Source organism: Danio aesculapii, chromosome 3, assembly GCF_903798145.1.
Source record: "Danio aesculapii chromosome 3, fDanAes4.1, whole genome shotgun sequence".
Lineage (NCBI taxonomy): Eukaryota > Metazoa > Chordata > Actinopteri > Cypriniformes > Danionidae > Danio > Danio aesculapii.
This window is the reverse complement of record NC_079437.1, coordinates 21,107,630-21,124,592: the sequence shown is the minus strand read 5'-3', so window position 1 is coordinate 21,124,592 and position 16,963 is coordinate 21,107,630. Positions and strand designations below refer to the sequence as shown.

Genomic DNA, 16,963 nt, shown 5'->3' with positions numbered 1-16,963 from the left:
ACATATATATAAAAAATACATTCAATCCGCTGAATTCTGCTGTTCATTCAATAGATGAGTAGATCAGAGCACGTGCTGTCAAGCTTCTGTTTTTTTTTTCAAGCCGTTTTAGTTGACAAAATTAACACTGCATAGTGATCAAATGTTTCACTTTATTAAACATTATTTACAATGAAGCAAATATTTAACAAATAACCTCATTGGTAGAAATACAGTTGACGTCAGAATTAATAGTCCCCCTGAATTATTAGCCCCCCTGTTAATTTTTCCCCCAATTTCTGTTTAACAGAGAGCAGTATTTTCAACACATTCCTAAACATAATAGTTTTAATAACTCATTTCTAATAACTGATTTATTTTATCTTTGTCATGATGACAGTACATAATATTTTACTAGATATTTTTCAAGACACTTCTATACAGCTTACAGTGACATTTAAAGGCTTAACTAGGTTAATTAGGTTAACCAGGCAGGTTAGGGTAATTAGGCAAGTTATTGTATAACAATGGTTTGTTCTGTAGACTATCAAAAAACAATGTAGATTAAAGGTGCTAATCAATTTTGACCTTAAAATGGTTCATAAAAAATTAAAAGCTGCTTTTATTCTAGCCGAAATCAAACAAATAAGACTTTCTCCAGAAGTAAAAAATATTATCAGACATACTGTGAAAATTTCCTTGCTCTGTAAAACGTCATTTGGGAAATATTTAAAAAAGAAAAAATTCTAAGAGGGGCTAATATTTCTGACTACAACTGTATATAATTTATATTAAAATAGCCAATATTTTGTTCTATATTCACCAAGTGAATATACAGCATATGAAATTTTGAGGAATTTTATGAATGTATAACTGTTTATAACATTTTGCAGTATTTTTTTATGTTCAGAAATACCCATGCTTTTTAAACTGGGATCTAGGGACCCCGAGGATGCCAAAAAAGAGTGCTGGGGAGGGGAGTTGAGCGAAACTAATTTAACAAACAAATAAACATAAATAAATAATCACATTAGTAGGAAAGAATTAAATAAAATAATTCATATGTACAGATGATTAAATAAATGCACATGATTAATACAGTACATTAAAGTAATATAATATTTATTCATTCATTCATATTCTTTTCGGCTTAGTCCCTTTATTAATCAGGGGTCGCCACAGCGGAATGAACCGCCAACTTATCAAGCATATGTTTTATGCAGCGGATGCCCTTCCAGCAACAACCCATCACTGGGAAACAAAATTGGGTAAGCCAAATTGTCCGTAGTGTATGTGTGTGAATGAAAGTGTATGGGACACTCTCATTCACACACATACGGACAATTTAGCCTACCCAATTCACCTATAGCGCATGTCTATGGACTGTGGAGGAAACCGAAGCACCCGGAGGAAACCCACTCCAACACAGGGAGAACATGCAAACTCCACAAAGAATTGCCAACTGACCCAGTCGAGGCTCGAACCAGTGACTTTTTTGCTGTGAGGGAACAGCGCTATTCACTGCGCTACCGCACTGCCGTAATTTAATATATAAATACAATTAATAAATATCAAAAATGCTTAATACATTAAATCATAATAATTTATATATACAGTTGTTCTTGAAAGTTTGGATAACTCATGCAGAATCTGTTAAAATGTAATTGAAATGTTAATTAAAAATGTATTTAGTACTGTGCTCAGTAAAATATTTAGATAAAATAAGTTTAAAAGAGGTTTACATATAGTTCACAAGACAAAAACCTAGCTGAAATGATCAAAATTTCTGCTTGCAAACGTTTGCACACCCTTTAATAAAATACATCAATGACTGCATGATTGTGAGATCCATATTTTCATGGTGAGCATGTAATAAGTAACTCAAACACAACCACTGTATAAAAAAGTTTCTAACCCTCACTGATGCTCCAGAAGAAAACACGAGGCATCAAGAGCTGATGGGTGAATCTGAAGACAAAGGTAAATTGCACTTAATTTGTCTACAGGAAAACATGCAAGTATTTTTTTCTGAAAAAGGAAGTACTAAATGTAAAACAATGATTTAATTTTTTTTTTTTTGACATCTTCAACCTGTTTTAATGTTTTCACCCCCTCAGCTCTTAATGCCTCGCGTTTCCTTCTGGAGCATCAGTATGTTCCCTCAGTCATCTTCAGAGTAAAAATACAGATCTCACAATCATATATTCACTCCTGAAAAGGCTTCAAATCTGCAGAAGATGCTGAAAAAAATGAAAAATCTGCAGGACATGGAGATTTTATTTCTCCAATTAACTGTTCAGAACAAACAAGTTAACCACCAGAAAGCAGAAAAACATTTATAGACCATCAGTTCACCACACACAGCATTAAAAACCAAGGGTATGCAAACTTCTGCAGGGGGTTATTTGAATATATTCAAATATGTTTTTGTCATGTCAACTATATGCACGTCAATTTTATCTAGAATATCTTACTCAAGACAGTACTAAATAAAATAAATGGCATGCATTTTGTATGATGTCTCTTATCTAGTTTAAATACTTTACATTTTAACAGATTCTGCAAGGGGTATGCAAACTTTTAAGTACAACTATATGTAGTGTGTGTGTATGTATATATATATATATATAAAAATCACACCAACAACTATTTAAAGAGCCTTTACATTCTATGATTTGTTCTATCGCACAAGGGTTAAGAGATAAATAATGTTTGCTAAAGAGACATTTCATTATCATATATTTTAAATGTGATGTGACTGTTTCATGCAATTGTGAGATACAAATTACACGTTATGAGTAATAAGTTCTGACACACTTGTATAGGATCTTTTTCTAAAAGTCACAGAAAGCAATAAAAACCATAAAACATCCTGAGCATACAGTACAACTATCGCAGCATCATCAGCAACAAACCAAAGTCTAGTCCAGTAGTAGCACAAATAAAATATGATCACAATTATAGATCCAGCAACCTTTATTAGTTTTCAAACTTACAGTTGATGAGGCGATAGTTTTTGTTTGGTTTTCTTAGCTCTGCTTGGGTGAGCAGAACGGTTCTTTCTCCAAACATCCATCAGGTTCATTTTTGGCTTCATGGCTGCGCTCCTCGGTTTCTCCAGACAGTTACTGTAAAAGCTTTCCACAAACTGAAGAATGTTTCTGCATGCTCAGAAGTTTGTGGGATACTTTTTAAAGACCCTGCCCCTTCAGAGTAACAACACAATTCGGGAGACAAAGAATCTATTGAGGGCATGTTCATTGGGTTGTCTACAATTGAGCAAGTTTCCACTGCAGACTTTAGCCCAGACTATCTAATGTGATCACTACAGTTTCAGCAAAAACAGGGTTGTGAAGCAGAAATAAATATCTGCTCATTAACTCATTCATTTTCCTTCAGCTTAGTCTCTTATTTATCAGGGGTAACCACAGCAGAATGAACCGCCAACTATTCCGCCATATGTCTTCCACAGCAGATGCCCTTTCAGCCAAAACGCAGTACATAGCAACCATACACTCACATTTACACACACGCTCATACACTAAGGCCAATTTATTTTTCACCCAATTCACAGTATATAGCGCATGTCTTTGGATTGTGGGGGAAACCGGAGCACCCGGAGGAAACCCACACCAACACGACAAGAATTCCACACAGAAATGCCACCTGGCCAAGCCAGGACTCGAACCAGCGACCACCATCTTGCTGTGATGAGACAGTGCTAACTGAGCCACGGTGCCACCCAGATAATATTTGAATATGTAGCAATTGAATATGTACCCTTAATTTTTCAAAGAGCTTTATACAATGCAGGCTGTGTCAAAACAACCGTGAAAAAGTAGTCGAGTATAAATTTATCAATGTAAAATATGTTCAATACATCAAACAGTTCCACAAAAACACAGTTTTCCACTAAGAGACAGTTCACTTCTCTTTATTTTCACTTTCAAATTCCATTACAGGAGCTTGATCTCTGCCCTGATAATAAGTGAAGTTTATCTATATACTAACTTTGCAAGGATCACAAGCTCATGATTAGCCACTGCTGGTCCTGCATTAGCTAACGCATGATTCACCAATCGGATGACTCCTAATGCATTATAAATAGCCAGAATTCCTTACATCAGTCATCTTTGGCTTGAAGAATCTCCCTTCCACCCCTACTCCTCTTTTCTTTTCCTTGATAGGATAGCACGGCAGCCCAGGGATTAGCACTGTTGCCTCACAGCAATAACGTCACTAGTCCAAGTCCCTAACAGGCCAGTCAATGTTTCTGTGCGGAGTTTACACCTTCTCCCCGTGCTCATGTGGGTTTCCCCTGTTTTCTCCGGTTTCCTCCCACATTCCAAAAACTTGCAACATAGGTGGAACCAAACCAAATTAGCACAATAGATGAGCTCTTAATAAGCAGTATATCTCTCTGTAGCAATCCCTAATTTGTCATTAGCCATAAATAGCAGGGGAGTTCTCCAGACCTACCTGAGCTCAAACTCCCCTCTCACCCTGCAAACGGGAGGGAGCCCCAGGCTTGAGGATCCCAGGGCTCTTTCACGGAACAGCATGACAAACATGCTTTATAATCAATCATCAGCTAAGTGTGAACTCTTGAAATTTTATTCTAGAGGTTAACAAAGTGATTTTTTTAACGAAGATTTATTTTAACTTTGACATTTTAACTGATTTTGAATCACACCTATGACTCACAAACTATGGGTAACTGCAAATTAACAGGTATTTTTAAAGTGCCATCCAAAACTCAATACTGAAATTGCTCAAGATAACCAAAATGTACTGGATCAGGTGCAATACGTAGTGTAACACCTGCTATGGTAACACCCATGCTACTATGAGGGTTGGGGTAGGTGTAGACATTAATAACACACAATATAATGGGTAATTTACTAATTAATAAAAATCATTCTTGCTTCTAGAAGCAACCGCCAGCGCATACACGTCCACTACATATCTATTGAGGGCATGTTCACTGGGTTGTCTACACCATACACGTCCACTACATATTGGACCTGATTCAGTACGTCATCATGCTACTGGCTGCAGGGAGGAAATGCTTAAGATAGCATCTAACACCTGTACTTTCCAGAAATGTACAATGCACAATTCTAACACGTTTGGCTCTATACACAAACATTCTTAAAAAGAAAGAATGCACCATTGAGCTCAGCAACACCAAAAGACCTGGAAGACCACTGAAACAACTGTGGTGGATGACCAAAGAATTCTTTCTCTGGTGAAGAAAACACCCTTCACAACAGTTGGCCAGATCAAGAACATTCTCCAGGAGGTAGCTGTATGTGTGAAAAGTTAAGAATCAAGAGAAAACTACACCAGAATCAACACAGAGGGTTCACCACAAGATGTAAGATCTAAGGTGAGCCTCAAAAACAGGAAGGCCAGACCTTCACAGTGCTTGAACAACATCCTATGGACAGATGAGATCAAGGTCAACTTGTACCACAGTGATGGGAAGAGATGAGTATGGAGAAGGTAAGGAACTGCTCATGATCCTAAGCGGGGAAACATGGTGGTAGTACTGACATGGCGTAAGCATGCATGGCTGTCAATGGAACTGGTTCTCTTGTATTTATTGATGATGTGACTGCTGACAAAAGCACCAGGAGGAATTCCGAAGTGTTTCAGGCAAAATTTTCTCCTCATATTAAGCCAAATGCTTCAAAAATCATTAGACAGCGCTTTACAGTGCAGACGGAGAATGACCCAAAGCATACTGCAAACGCAACCAAAGAGTTTTTGAGGGGAAAGAATCACCTGACCTGAATCCAACTGAACTTGCATTTCACTTGCTAAAGACAAAACTGAAGGGAAAATGCCCCAAGAACAAGCAGGAACTGAAGACAGTTGCAGTAGAGGCCAGGCAGAGCACTGCCAGGAATGAAACTCAGCGTCTGGTGATGTCTATGTTTTCCAGGTTTCAGGTGTCAGGCTGTAATTATCTGCAAAGGATTTGCAACTAAGTATTAAAAAGTGAAAGTTTGATTTATGATTATTATTCTGTCCAATTACTTTTGGACCCTTAACAAGTGGGAAGCACATATGCAAACTGTTGTAAAACAGTTCAAATTAAAGCTAACATTCTGCAGTTAAAACGCATCTTGTTTATTTCATTTTCAAATCGATTGTGTTGGTGTATAGAGCAAAAAATATTGGTGTATAGAGTTTTGTCAACGTCCAAATATTTATGGACCTAGCTGTATATTGTTATATCTAATATCTTGATTTAATATATTCTTTGACGCTAACTTACCTGCCCTACAAAACTCTTTTGGATAGTTACATGTTATTAGTTGTTTTAGGCCTGAATGCCCAAATATGAATACTGAGATAATATTTTATTAAACTAAAGACTAAAGATGAGGCTATATGATGCACCGATTAGGATTTTCCATGGCCGATTTCGATTTATTTACTAGTAAATTGGCTGTTTTGATACAGATTTCTGATTTAAAAAAACAAAGATGAATAATAAAAATATTTATAAAAAAATTAAAAATAAATAAATAATAATAATAATTGAACAATAATAATTTTATAATAATTTCAGGTTTGATATATAAATGGCTGAGATTGTTGTTATGGTTTATTACAGGCTGCAGTGACTTCATATTAGAGGCAACACCTGCTCTTTAACCACGATCCACACAAAGGAGCACCACACATTATATTGGTGAGAGTTGGTGATTTAAAGCAGATTGTATAATTTCTAAATATGAAGGGGGGGAAAAATCTGACTTTGTTAAATTATGCTACATAAAACATACTGGCACAAATCTAAAACAGCATAATATTCTTGTAACTGGTACATTCCAACCATTCGACTGATTAAAAACTGTAGTTGAGAGTGTGATTATAGCAACATACATTTACAACTTCAGGTTCCTTCAACAGTATAAATATATAAATAGAAGTCACGGAAATTGATAAAACTAAATAAGAATATCTGGTCAAGTTTGATTCCTGAAAGCAGTTTCTGATGAGCCTGAGCATATAATCGGCATCAAGCACTTATTTCTAAGAGATGCACAGTAGTACGCTCCTGTTTTAATTTGTTCTTGTTATTGCGTGAGCGCTGGTCAAGTAGCACCATTCAAGTGTTTCTTGTAAACTCCACGCACTGGGTAAATCCTCAGTGACTCACTGCACATGAACGTAGGTCAGGAGAAAAACACTGTTAACTTCCCAGAAGCTGCATTATCAGGGAGGCGCTTGCTACCATAGATAACACATTCCCATTTACATTCTGAAGATTACTGCAAATTATTGCTTATTGACCATCTGACACACTGATACTGACATGCCATAGCAAGCATTTTTTGTTTTTAAAAGATGTCTAATAGATGTCTAAACATAGTTGTCTTGACTAAAACAAAGGCTAAATCTGTAAAAATCTAATAGACGTCTAAGAACAGGCCAAAACTAGACTAGTCATCAAATAAACAGAAATGAATGACTACACATATACAGTCTGTCTAATCTGTCTATTTGATGACTAGTCTAGTTTTGGGATAATCTTAGATGTCTATTAGATTTTTACTGACAGCCCAAGTTAAGCCTTGTTTTAGCCAAGCTGTCTACATTTAGACGTCTATTAAACAATTAAATTAAATGCCTCCAAGTAATTCTGAAAACAACAAGGCACAATCTGACTGGTTGGCTTTGTTAATGTCAGGTTACAAAAAGTCAGTTTCAGACCAATAGTTAAAAAAGCAAATAAATATTAAAGCTGTAAACAGCTATGAAAGGGACCTTGCACCCAGGCTCGCTGTCTCCCAGTGGCCTTAGGATGACAGAGAATAATTTAAGCTGATATACTATAAAAGACCTGAGAAAAATCACAGATTCATGCTAAACGTCCTTCTGTCAGCAGGTGGCGTTATAACTGTCACTCAATATCCGCATGTAGATGTTTTCAGGAGAGGAATCTCATCGACCATGTGAGTTTTCAGGCAGGTCGTACATTGTTTTGCTGAGTTATTAGTACTTCCTCTTCCATGTTGAAACACTGAACTTTGTCAGTCCTTCACGGACATGGCCTTTAACGAAAACTCTAGATCTTCGCAATTTAACCTCACAAAGCCCTTTGGATTAAACTGACAAAAGTTGGATTCAATCTGATAAAATTTGTAGGAGTTTGTTACACTGCAAAACATGACATTTCCTGTTTCCAGCAGGTGGCGCTATAACTATCTAGATATTGGCAAGTAAACACCAAGAATGTGTTCAGGTCAGGACTTTTATCAAACGTGTGGATTTTGATGCAGATCAGACAATGCATGTCTGAGTTATAACAACTTCCTGTTTCGTGGCGAAACATCAAAGTTTGTGAGACCACCACGGACACGCCCTTCGACGAAAACTCTAGATCTTCGCAATTTAACATCGCCAAGGCCCACACACTCTCCTTCACGCTCATACACTATGGACAATTTTAGCTTACCCAATTCACCTATAGCGCATATCTTTGGACTTGTGGAGGAAACACAGGGAAAACATACAAACTCCACACAGAAATGCCAATTGACCCAGCCGAGGCTCGAACCAGCGACCTCCTTGCTGTGAGGCGATAGCACTACCCAGTATGTCACCGCACCGCCTGCTTTACCATTTATTTATTTTCTTTTCGGCTTAGTCCCTTTATTAATTCGGGGTCGCCACAGTGGAATGAACTGCCAACTTATCCAGCACGTTTTTATGCAGCGGATACCCTTCCAGCCGCAGCCCATCTCTGGGAAACATCCACACACACACTCATTCACACTCATACACTACGGACAATTTAGCCTACAAAATTCACCTGTACCGCATGTCTTTGGACTGTGGGGGAAACCGGAAACACCCGGAGAAAACCCATGCGAACGCAGGGAGAACATGCAAACTCCACACAGAAACGCCAACTGGCCCAGCCGAGACTCAAACCAGCGACCTTCTTCTTTTCTAAATGTTTGGCACTACCTACTGCGCCACTGCATTGCCGCTATCCCATTTAATATGAAACTATAAATGAAACTAAATGGATCTCTTCTGACACACTTTGCTTTCTGCTCACTGATCCATGTGCCGGGTGTTGAGTCCTGTGTTTATGTCACTCCTTAAATCGCTGATCAGGAGCCAAAGGCGAGCTTGGGTCAGTCACCACTTACATAACACAGACTCACCTGTTCTGACAGGCATGCACTACAAACCTACAGGGCTCTAATGAGACCTATTATGTAGGGAATGCCGGATGGTGATTCATATAACTGTCACCCTCCAACAAACAGGTGTCTGGGTTCTTGGGATTGCGCTAAGTGAATTTAATGAATTTTGCCGTGATTCAGAGCGGTGGTGGCTGAAGTCGGGTAGACTCATGTGGCTCCTCAGCAGCTGCTGCAGGCCATCAGCCATACAGTGTCGGGTTACTGGTGACTCCACTCATTCCTGCTCTCTTACTTTGTGGTGATAAACAAGCCCCGCCTCCAGCCGAATTCCTCCACGCCCCCTGCACTAGCTTTCTGTGGCGTGCGTTTAGCCTCCATAAAAGAAATTTTAAAAAACTTCCTCCAAACACAAACAACCCAAAACAAATTGTCTGTATCGTTTTCTCTCTTTTCGATAGTTGAAGTCAGAATTATAAGCCATCCTGTATGCTTTTTCCCCCAATTTCTGTTCAAAAAAAAAAAAAAAACTGAAAAAACAAACACTATTTCAGAACAAATAGTTACATATCATTATCTCTGTTGTTGTTAAAATTAGTGTGTAATTAAAAAACACTATTGTTGTTGTTTTTTTGCCAAAAAAGAAGAAAAAAATTATTTAAAAAAATAATGATGATGATGATTAATAATAATAATAAAGGGGAAAATGGAAATAAGCGTAATAAAAGTGTATAGAAAAATACAACCAACTGAACAGACATTCAATCACTATCCAATGTTCAGATATATTGTCAATGTTGAAAGTAAATGTTTACAAATAAACAGTATGAAATAATCAAGCAAAAATTAAATTACTATGAAATAAATGAATTAAAAAGGAAGAAGAGTGCATCTATTAAATGGAGGGCAAGATGTTCAGAGAGTTATAAAACATTGCCATTTTTAAAAGAAATTAGTTTTCCCAGAGCATCTTACTTTTTCTAACCTGCATCTAACAAAATGCATGGTATCCACAAGCCATTTGGATGTAGTTGGAGGCTTATTTGATTTCCAATGAAGTATAATACGTCGCCTCGCTAATAATAAGGTAAAGGCCAAAATATGAAGTTGTTTAGAATTAAACAGGGGCCAAATCTTTGGAACCCCAAAAATGGCAACATCAGGGGATGGGTCTATTACCTGCAACACCTTAGACATACTTGTAAAATAATTAATCCAGTAATTTTGTAACAAAGGGCACATAAGGAACATATAAACATTCCACTTAAAGAGGAAATGAAGCTCCCAGTCAAGTTTACATTATTTTGTAATTTGGTTTCCACTTTAATGGAAATAAATATATAACAAGCTCAATTATTGTAACCATTTAGCAGAAAACGACATGTTTTACTATAGATTTTAGACCTAGGGCGCCACCATCTTGGAATATTGCTGTGTCTGATGTCACCGGGTTGGTTCAGTTCCCTCAGCTGAACAGATACAGTGAAAGTAAAGGACTGAACAAGTGGACTGCAAAGCTTAATTTAACCCAATGCGTAAACTTGTGGACGGGCAGTTGGTGCAAATACAAGCTGCAAGCATCAGATGTGGGTCTAACATAAATATAAATTAATAATATATGTTTGTTTATTTATTTATTTATTTATTTATTTATTTATTTATTTATTTATTTATTTAACTACCCAGGTTCTACAGGTTGCAATGTCTAGAATTTTGGTTGCCAATCTTAAGCCAATTGTAATGGATTGTTTTGGTTTAATTTGGAATTTCCCCAACCAGCGCAGAGCCCGGGGGACCAGAGTGAGTGCTCCGACTTGGTCCTACCCCTGGTCCAATAATAAATGTTTATGTATATATGTATAAATATATGTATAAATATGTATAAATATATATATATATATATATATATATATATATATATATATATATATATATATATATATATATATATACATAACATTTTCTTTTTTCCCTTTCAATTACTGATCATATGATGCGCTTTGTATTATTTTAGCACTTTTGTTTATACTGCAGCCTTTTTAATATGAGATTTAAGCCTTTATTCATTTAAAAAATAAAGAAAACAAAATAAAAAATGTCCTCAGTGCCCAGCAATAATAAAATAAAATAATTATAATTAATAATAATCATATAAAAAAATGAATAATAATATGTAATTAAATAACACTATTGGATTTTTAATTAAGCCTAATTAATTTATTAAAAAATTAAGGGAATTGTAAAAAAAAAAAAAAAAAAAAAAAAAAGTAAAAACCTATTTTAAACTTATTTTTATTTAATAGCTACCAAGCAATAACAACAACAACAACAATAATAATAATAATATAAAAATAAATGAATAATAATAATAATAATTAAAAAAAGAATAAATAATAATAATAATAATATGCCTTTGTTCCCTTAATTTTTTTTAGAAATAAAAAAATGTATATTTAAAAAAAATATTTTAAAAAATGTATTCACTGCCCAGCAATAATAATAATAATAATAATAATAATAATAATAATAATAATAATAAATAATAATAATAATAATAATAATAATAATAATAATAATAATAATAATAATAATAATAATCGTATTAATAATAATATTAATAATAATAATAATAATAATAATAATAATAATAATAATAATAACAACAATAATAATAATAATATCAATAATAATTTAAAAAATTATAAAATAATAATAATAATAATAATAACAAAATAAATAATAGTAATATTAATAACAATAATTTAAAGAAATAAATAATAATAATAATATTAATAATAATACTATTTTAATAATAATTATAAAAATAATAATAATAATATTTAAAAAATAAACAACAACAATAAAATTATCATTAATAATAAAAAAAAATAATAATAATAATAAAAATAATCATATAAAAATAAAACAATAATAATAATGATAATAAAAATAAACAACAACAACAACAATAATAATAATTAAAAAATAAATAATAATAATAATGGTAATAATAATAATAATAATAATAATAATAATAATAATAATAATAATATTGCAAAATAAATAATAATAATAATAATAATAATAATAAACATTTAGTTTATTACCACTACAGTGATTTTTATTGATTTAAGCCTTTATTCATTTATTAAATAACAATAATAATAATAATTACAATTATTATTATTGTTATTATTATTATTATTATTATTACTATTATTATTATAGCTATACAAGCATAAAATATTTGTAATACTCATTTACTGAAATAAATGTTAACTAATAAAAAGGTTAGTTTTCAAGGCACAAAATATTCCATGAAATATTGAAAAAACTAAAATAAAATGAATAAATATTCAATATTACGACTAAACAGTCAAATTTAAAGAAATTTACTAAAATGACAAACACAAAACTGCTAAAACTTTAACTTTAGTCATCATAACAGTATAAATGTTTGGTTTAAATTTGATCAATTTAGTGTAACAAATAAAAATACAAATACAATAATAAAATTCAAATACTATAAACTAAAGACATTTAGTCCTTTAATTCTAAAGACTTCCAAAACTGCATCTGACAATGTATATCTGACCTCACACTGTAAACAACAGACTGACTAAACAAGCTGAAAGATTTTTGGCCACCCTGACCCCTTCTGCACACATGCATACACACACACAAGCACGCACGCACGCACGCACGCACGCACGCACACAGCATCAGTGTGGGTTTGGTAAAAGCCACATCAAGGACACACAATGCCCTTCTGAAAGCTGAAATGTCAAGTGGGACACTTTGCAGTCTAGAGTGGACTTCTCAGACTGCAAATGCACATCAAGTGCTCCATTTGAGACAGGGCCTTGAGGAGTCTGTAAACCCGTTAGATTGGGTTACATGTACTGGACTTCCAGCCACCTCAACTGTTCCCTTCTCCAAACACGCTCCTGTCAGGCTATTTTTCATCTCGCCTGCCAGAGATGGATGATGACTGATGTTTTCCCACAACTATTGAGCTTCACTACACTAATCTGCTGTGGTTCGGATCGTAAGAGAAAATTTAGCCACTTCCGAGTATGTCGTAGCATATTTATGCCATAAATTATTTGTTTATGTTTTTTATTATATTTATTTCTATACGTTTCAATAAATACTACTATTTCTTTAAATACTACACATTAATTTCTACAAATATAAATACCCTCATATTTATTTGTCATTCAATGTCTGTCTGCCACAGTTTGATGTTTTTCTAATTATTGTCACACTAATAAAATTATAATTTTATTTTATTAAATCTTTTAGGTGTTATTATCTTACAATATTGTGACTTAAATAAATATACATTTAATTTGAATAAAATCTAAAGTATTATGCATAACATGTATACATATTAAATTCACTAGAAGCATATGTTAGCTATATATTTAATCTATTTAATAATAATAATAATAATAATAATAATAATAATAATAATAATAATAATAATAATAATAATAATAATAATAATAATAATAATAAATAAATAAATAAATAAATAAATAAATAAATATATATATATATATATATATATATATATATATATATATATATATATATATATTACATATTATGTATTAATATTCTTTCAATGGATAATGTTATATTCTAAGAAAAATATTTTATATATTTTATCATTATACTTTATGTATTTGCATATTTATTGCCTGTATTTGTTTATTCATTCATTCATGTTTGTTTCGGCTTAGTCAATTTATTAATCAGGGGTCGCCACAGCGAAATGAACCGCCAAGACATATGTTTTTTGTTTTGTTTATTTATTTATTTATTTATTTGACTTATTTTTTATTTTATTACTAGCAACACAACAGGCTACAATTAATCATTAGATTCATTATTTGTTAAAACTAATAAAAATAATATTAAGCTTAATTATTAAATTATTACTAAGTATTAAGAATATAAAGCTTAAAACAACATCTTGAACAAATTATGTTTGTGTATAAATTTTCGCGGTATATTCATCAAATTTTCCTAATTAAAAATCCCATTTGTATTTTCTTTAAATTGATTCTTATTCTACAATCGAATTTATTAAAATGCAATACAAGCACAAGGAAATGTATTAAAAGGTCAATTTAACCACAAAATATATTTTAATTGAATAATAATAAAATATTAATATCTTAAACTTTATATAATTTATATATTTTTTTAAATACATACTGTATTAATACATATATTTATTAAACGAGTATTACATAAAACTCAAAAGGCTACAAAAATATTTATAATCTTTAATGATTTAATAATGATTTAATAAACAAATTACATTTCAAACTAATAATAATAATACAATATTAATATCTTAAACATAAATACATATATTTAATTAATATAATTTATATATAATTTTAAATAATACTGTATTAAAATATATTTATTAAAGAAATATAACATAACACAAAAGGCTACAAAAATATTTATAATCCAGGAATATATTTTTATTTACTATTTTAAGGAATAAAAAGTTCACAAGAACAGCTTTTTTTAAGAATTTGGACTTTTATATAAAAAGTAGAATAAATATCACATTAAAATATTCTGACTTTGAGCATTAAGTACTGTATTAAAATGTAAACATAAAAACTAAATACATTTAAAACTAACAATAATAAAATATTAATATCTTAAATTTTAATAAACATGTTTAATGAACATTATTTATATATTTTAAATAATCACTGTATTAATAAATATATTAATTAAATAAATATTACACAACGCACAAAAGGTTACAATAAATATTTATAATCTTTAATGATTTAATAATTTATGTATATTTTTATTTACTAATCTGAAGAATAAAAATTCACAAGAACTTTCTGACTTTGACTTTTGAGCATAAAGAACTGAAGGCTACAAAAAATATTTATAATCCAGGAATATATCTTTTGTTCTATTGTAAAGAATAAAAAGATCACAAGAACAGGTTTTTTTTTTTTAAGAATTTAGACTTTTATCTAAAAATAAATAATATATTAAAATATTCACAAGAATTTTCTGACTTTGACTTGAGCATAAAGAACTGTATTAAAAAATGTAAATATAAAAGCAAAATACATTTAAACTAATAATAATATCTTAAACTTTAATAAATATATAAATTTATATAATTTATATATATATATATATATATATATATATATATATATATATATATATATATATATATAATTTTTTTTATTTTTTTATAAATACTGTATTAATAAATATATTAAATATATAACACAAAAGGCTACAAAATATTTATAATCCATTTATTTTTATTTACTGTTTTAAAATTTAAAAAGTTCACAAGAACAGCTTTTTTTTTTTTAAGAATTGGGACTTTTAAATAAAAAGTTTAATACATATTACATTAAAATATTCTGACTCTTATGTCACATTATACTCTATGTTTCTGCCGGCATTAATAATACCAGCAATGTCTTCTCTTCTCTCTCCTTAAGGAAGAGCATAAACAGAAAGCCCCATCAATGGTTTTTAATGGATTGTGCTTGACTTGCTGACAGCCAGCGGGGCCATAAGAGCCCACGGTCAGCAGATCAGAGCCACGGTTTCTGCTTGTGCAGAATCGCTATGCACCATATAGTGCGAAGCCAGAGGCCCGAGCTGAGACCTGAGAACCAGCGTCTCCCTGACACAGACGCAATCCAAACAGGCCATTAAAGTCAGAAAATCTGATACATCCAGCCTGACAATAAACACACAGGAGAACGAACTTCCAGATGGCAACATGTTCAGCAAGTGTTTTCACCAGGCAGAACAAGGCATCGGTTATGTAGGGTCAAGGAGGATTTACACTAGTCGTGTGTTGACAATACCAGCAGTCGCAGGGGCATACGGTCTTAACTGGATGCAGATGTGCCATACAGTATAACAATCTTGCAATTTCAAAAATACCACATTTGATTTCAATTAAAGATTCAATATGCCAGTAAAATTTTCAGAAGAAAAATCGTCTCTGTTTAGATGGAGGACTGAGAATGAGCATAGTGAAAAAAAATAAATGAGATGCAGTTCAGGATTGCGTTTATATTTTGTCATTTTGGAGATGCTTTTTTTTGCCAAATATATTTATTATTATTTTGTGCAGATACAATATCATATACAGTTGAATACAGAACTATTGCCCCCCTAAATTATTAGCCCCCCTGTTTATTTTTCCCCCATGTAGTTTCTGTTTAACAGAGAGATTTTTTCAACACATTTCTAAACATAATAGTTTTAATAACTCATTTCTAATAACAGATTTATTTGATCTTTGTCATGATGACAGTAAATAATATTTGACTAGATATTTTTCAGGACACTTCTATACAGCTTACAGTGACATTTAAGGCTTAACTAGGCTAAGTAGGTTAACTAGGCAGGTTAGGGTAATTAGGAAAATTATTGTTATAATGATGGTTTGTTGTGTAGACTGTTGAAAAAAATGTAGCTTAAAGGGGCTAATAATTTTGACCGTAAAATTGTGTTTAAAAAATGAATAACTGCTTTTATTCTAGAATAGAATAGACTTTACCCAGAAGAAAAAATATTATCAGACATACTGTGAAAATTTTCTTGCTCTGTTTAACATATTTTGGGAAATATTTAAAAAAAGAAAAAAAAATTCAAAGGGAGGCTAATAATTCTGACTTCAACTGTGCATACAAAATAAGTAACACACTTTTTTACAACCAAGAACTAATGACCATAACAACAGTGTAGTTACTAAATAACACAGTAAATGTAAAAATCATAATAAT

General features: G+C 31.9%; 1 protein-coding gene across 2 annotated transcripts in view; it reads right to left on the bottom strand.

The window, feature by feature from the left end:
• scn4ab (sodium channel, voltage-gated, type IV, alpha, b) overlaps window positions 1-16,963 on the bottom strand; it is a 67,615-nt gene that overhangs the window by 29,572 nt on the left and 21,080 nt on the right. The window contains exon 1 of one of the 2 annotated variants that reach the window (XM_056453359.1): window positions 2,976-3,131. The exons of the other annotated variant lie outside the window; for it this stretch is intronic. Within the exon in view, the coding sequence (XP_056309334.1) occupies window positions 2,976-3,076 (101 nt within the window). The 5' untranslated portion in view covers window positions 3,077-3,131. Of the gene's footprint in view, window positions 1-2,975; window positions 3,132-16,963 lie in introns of those variants that run through there. 2 annotated transcript variants of the gene reach the window in all.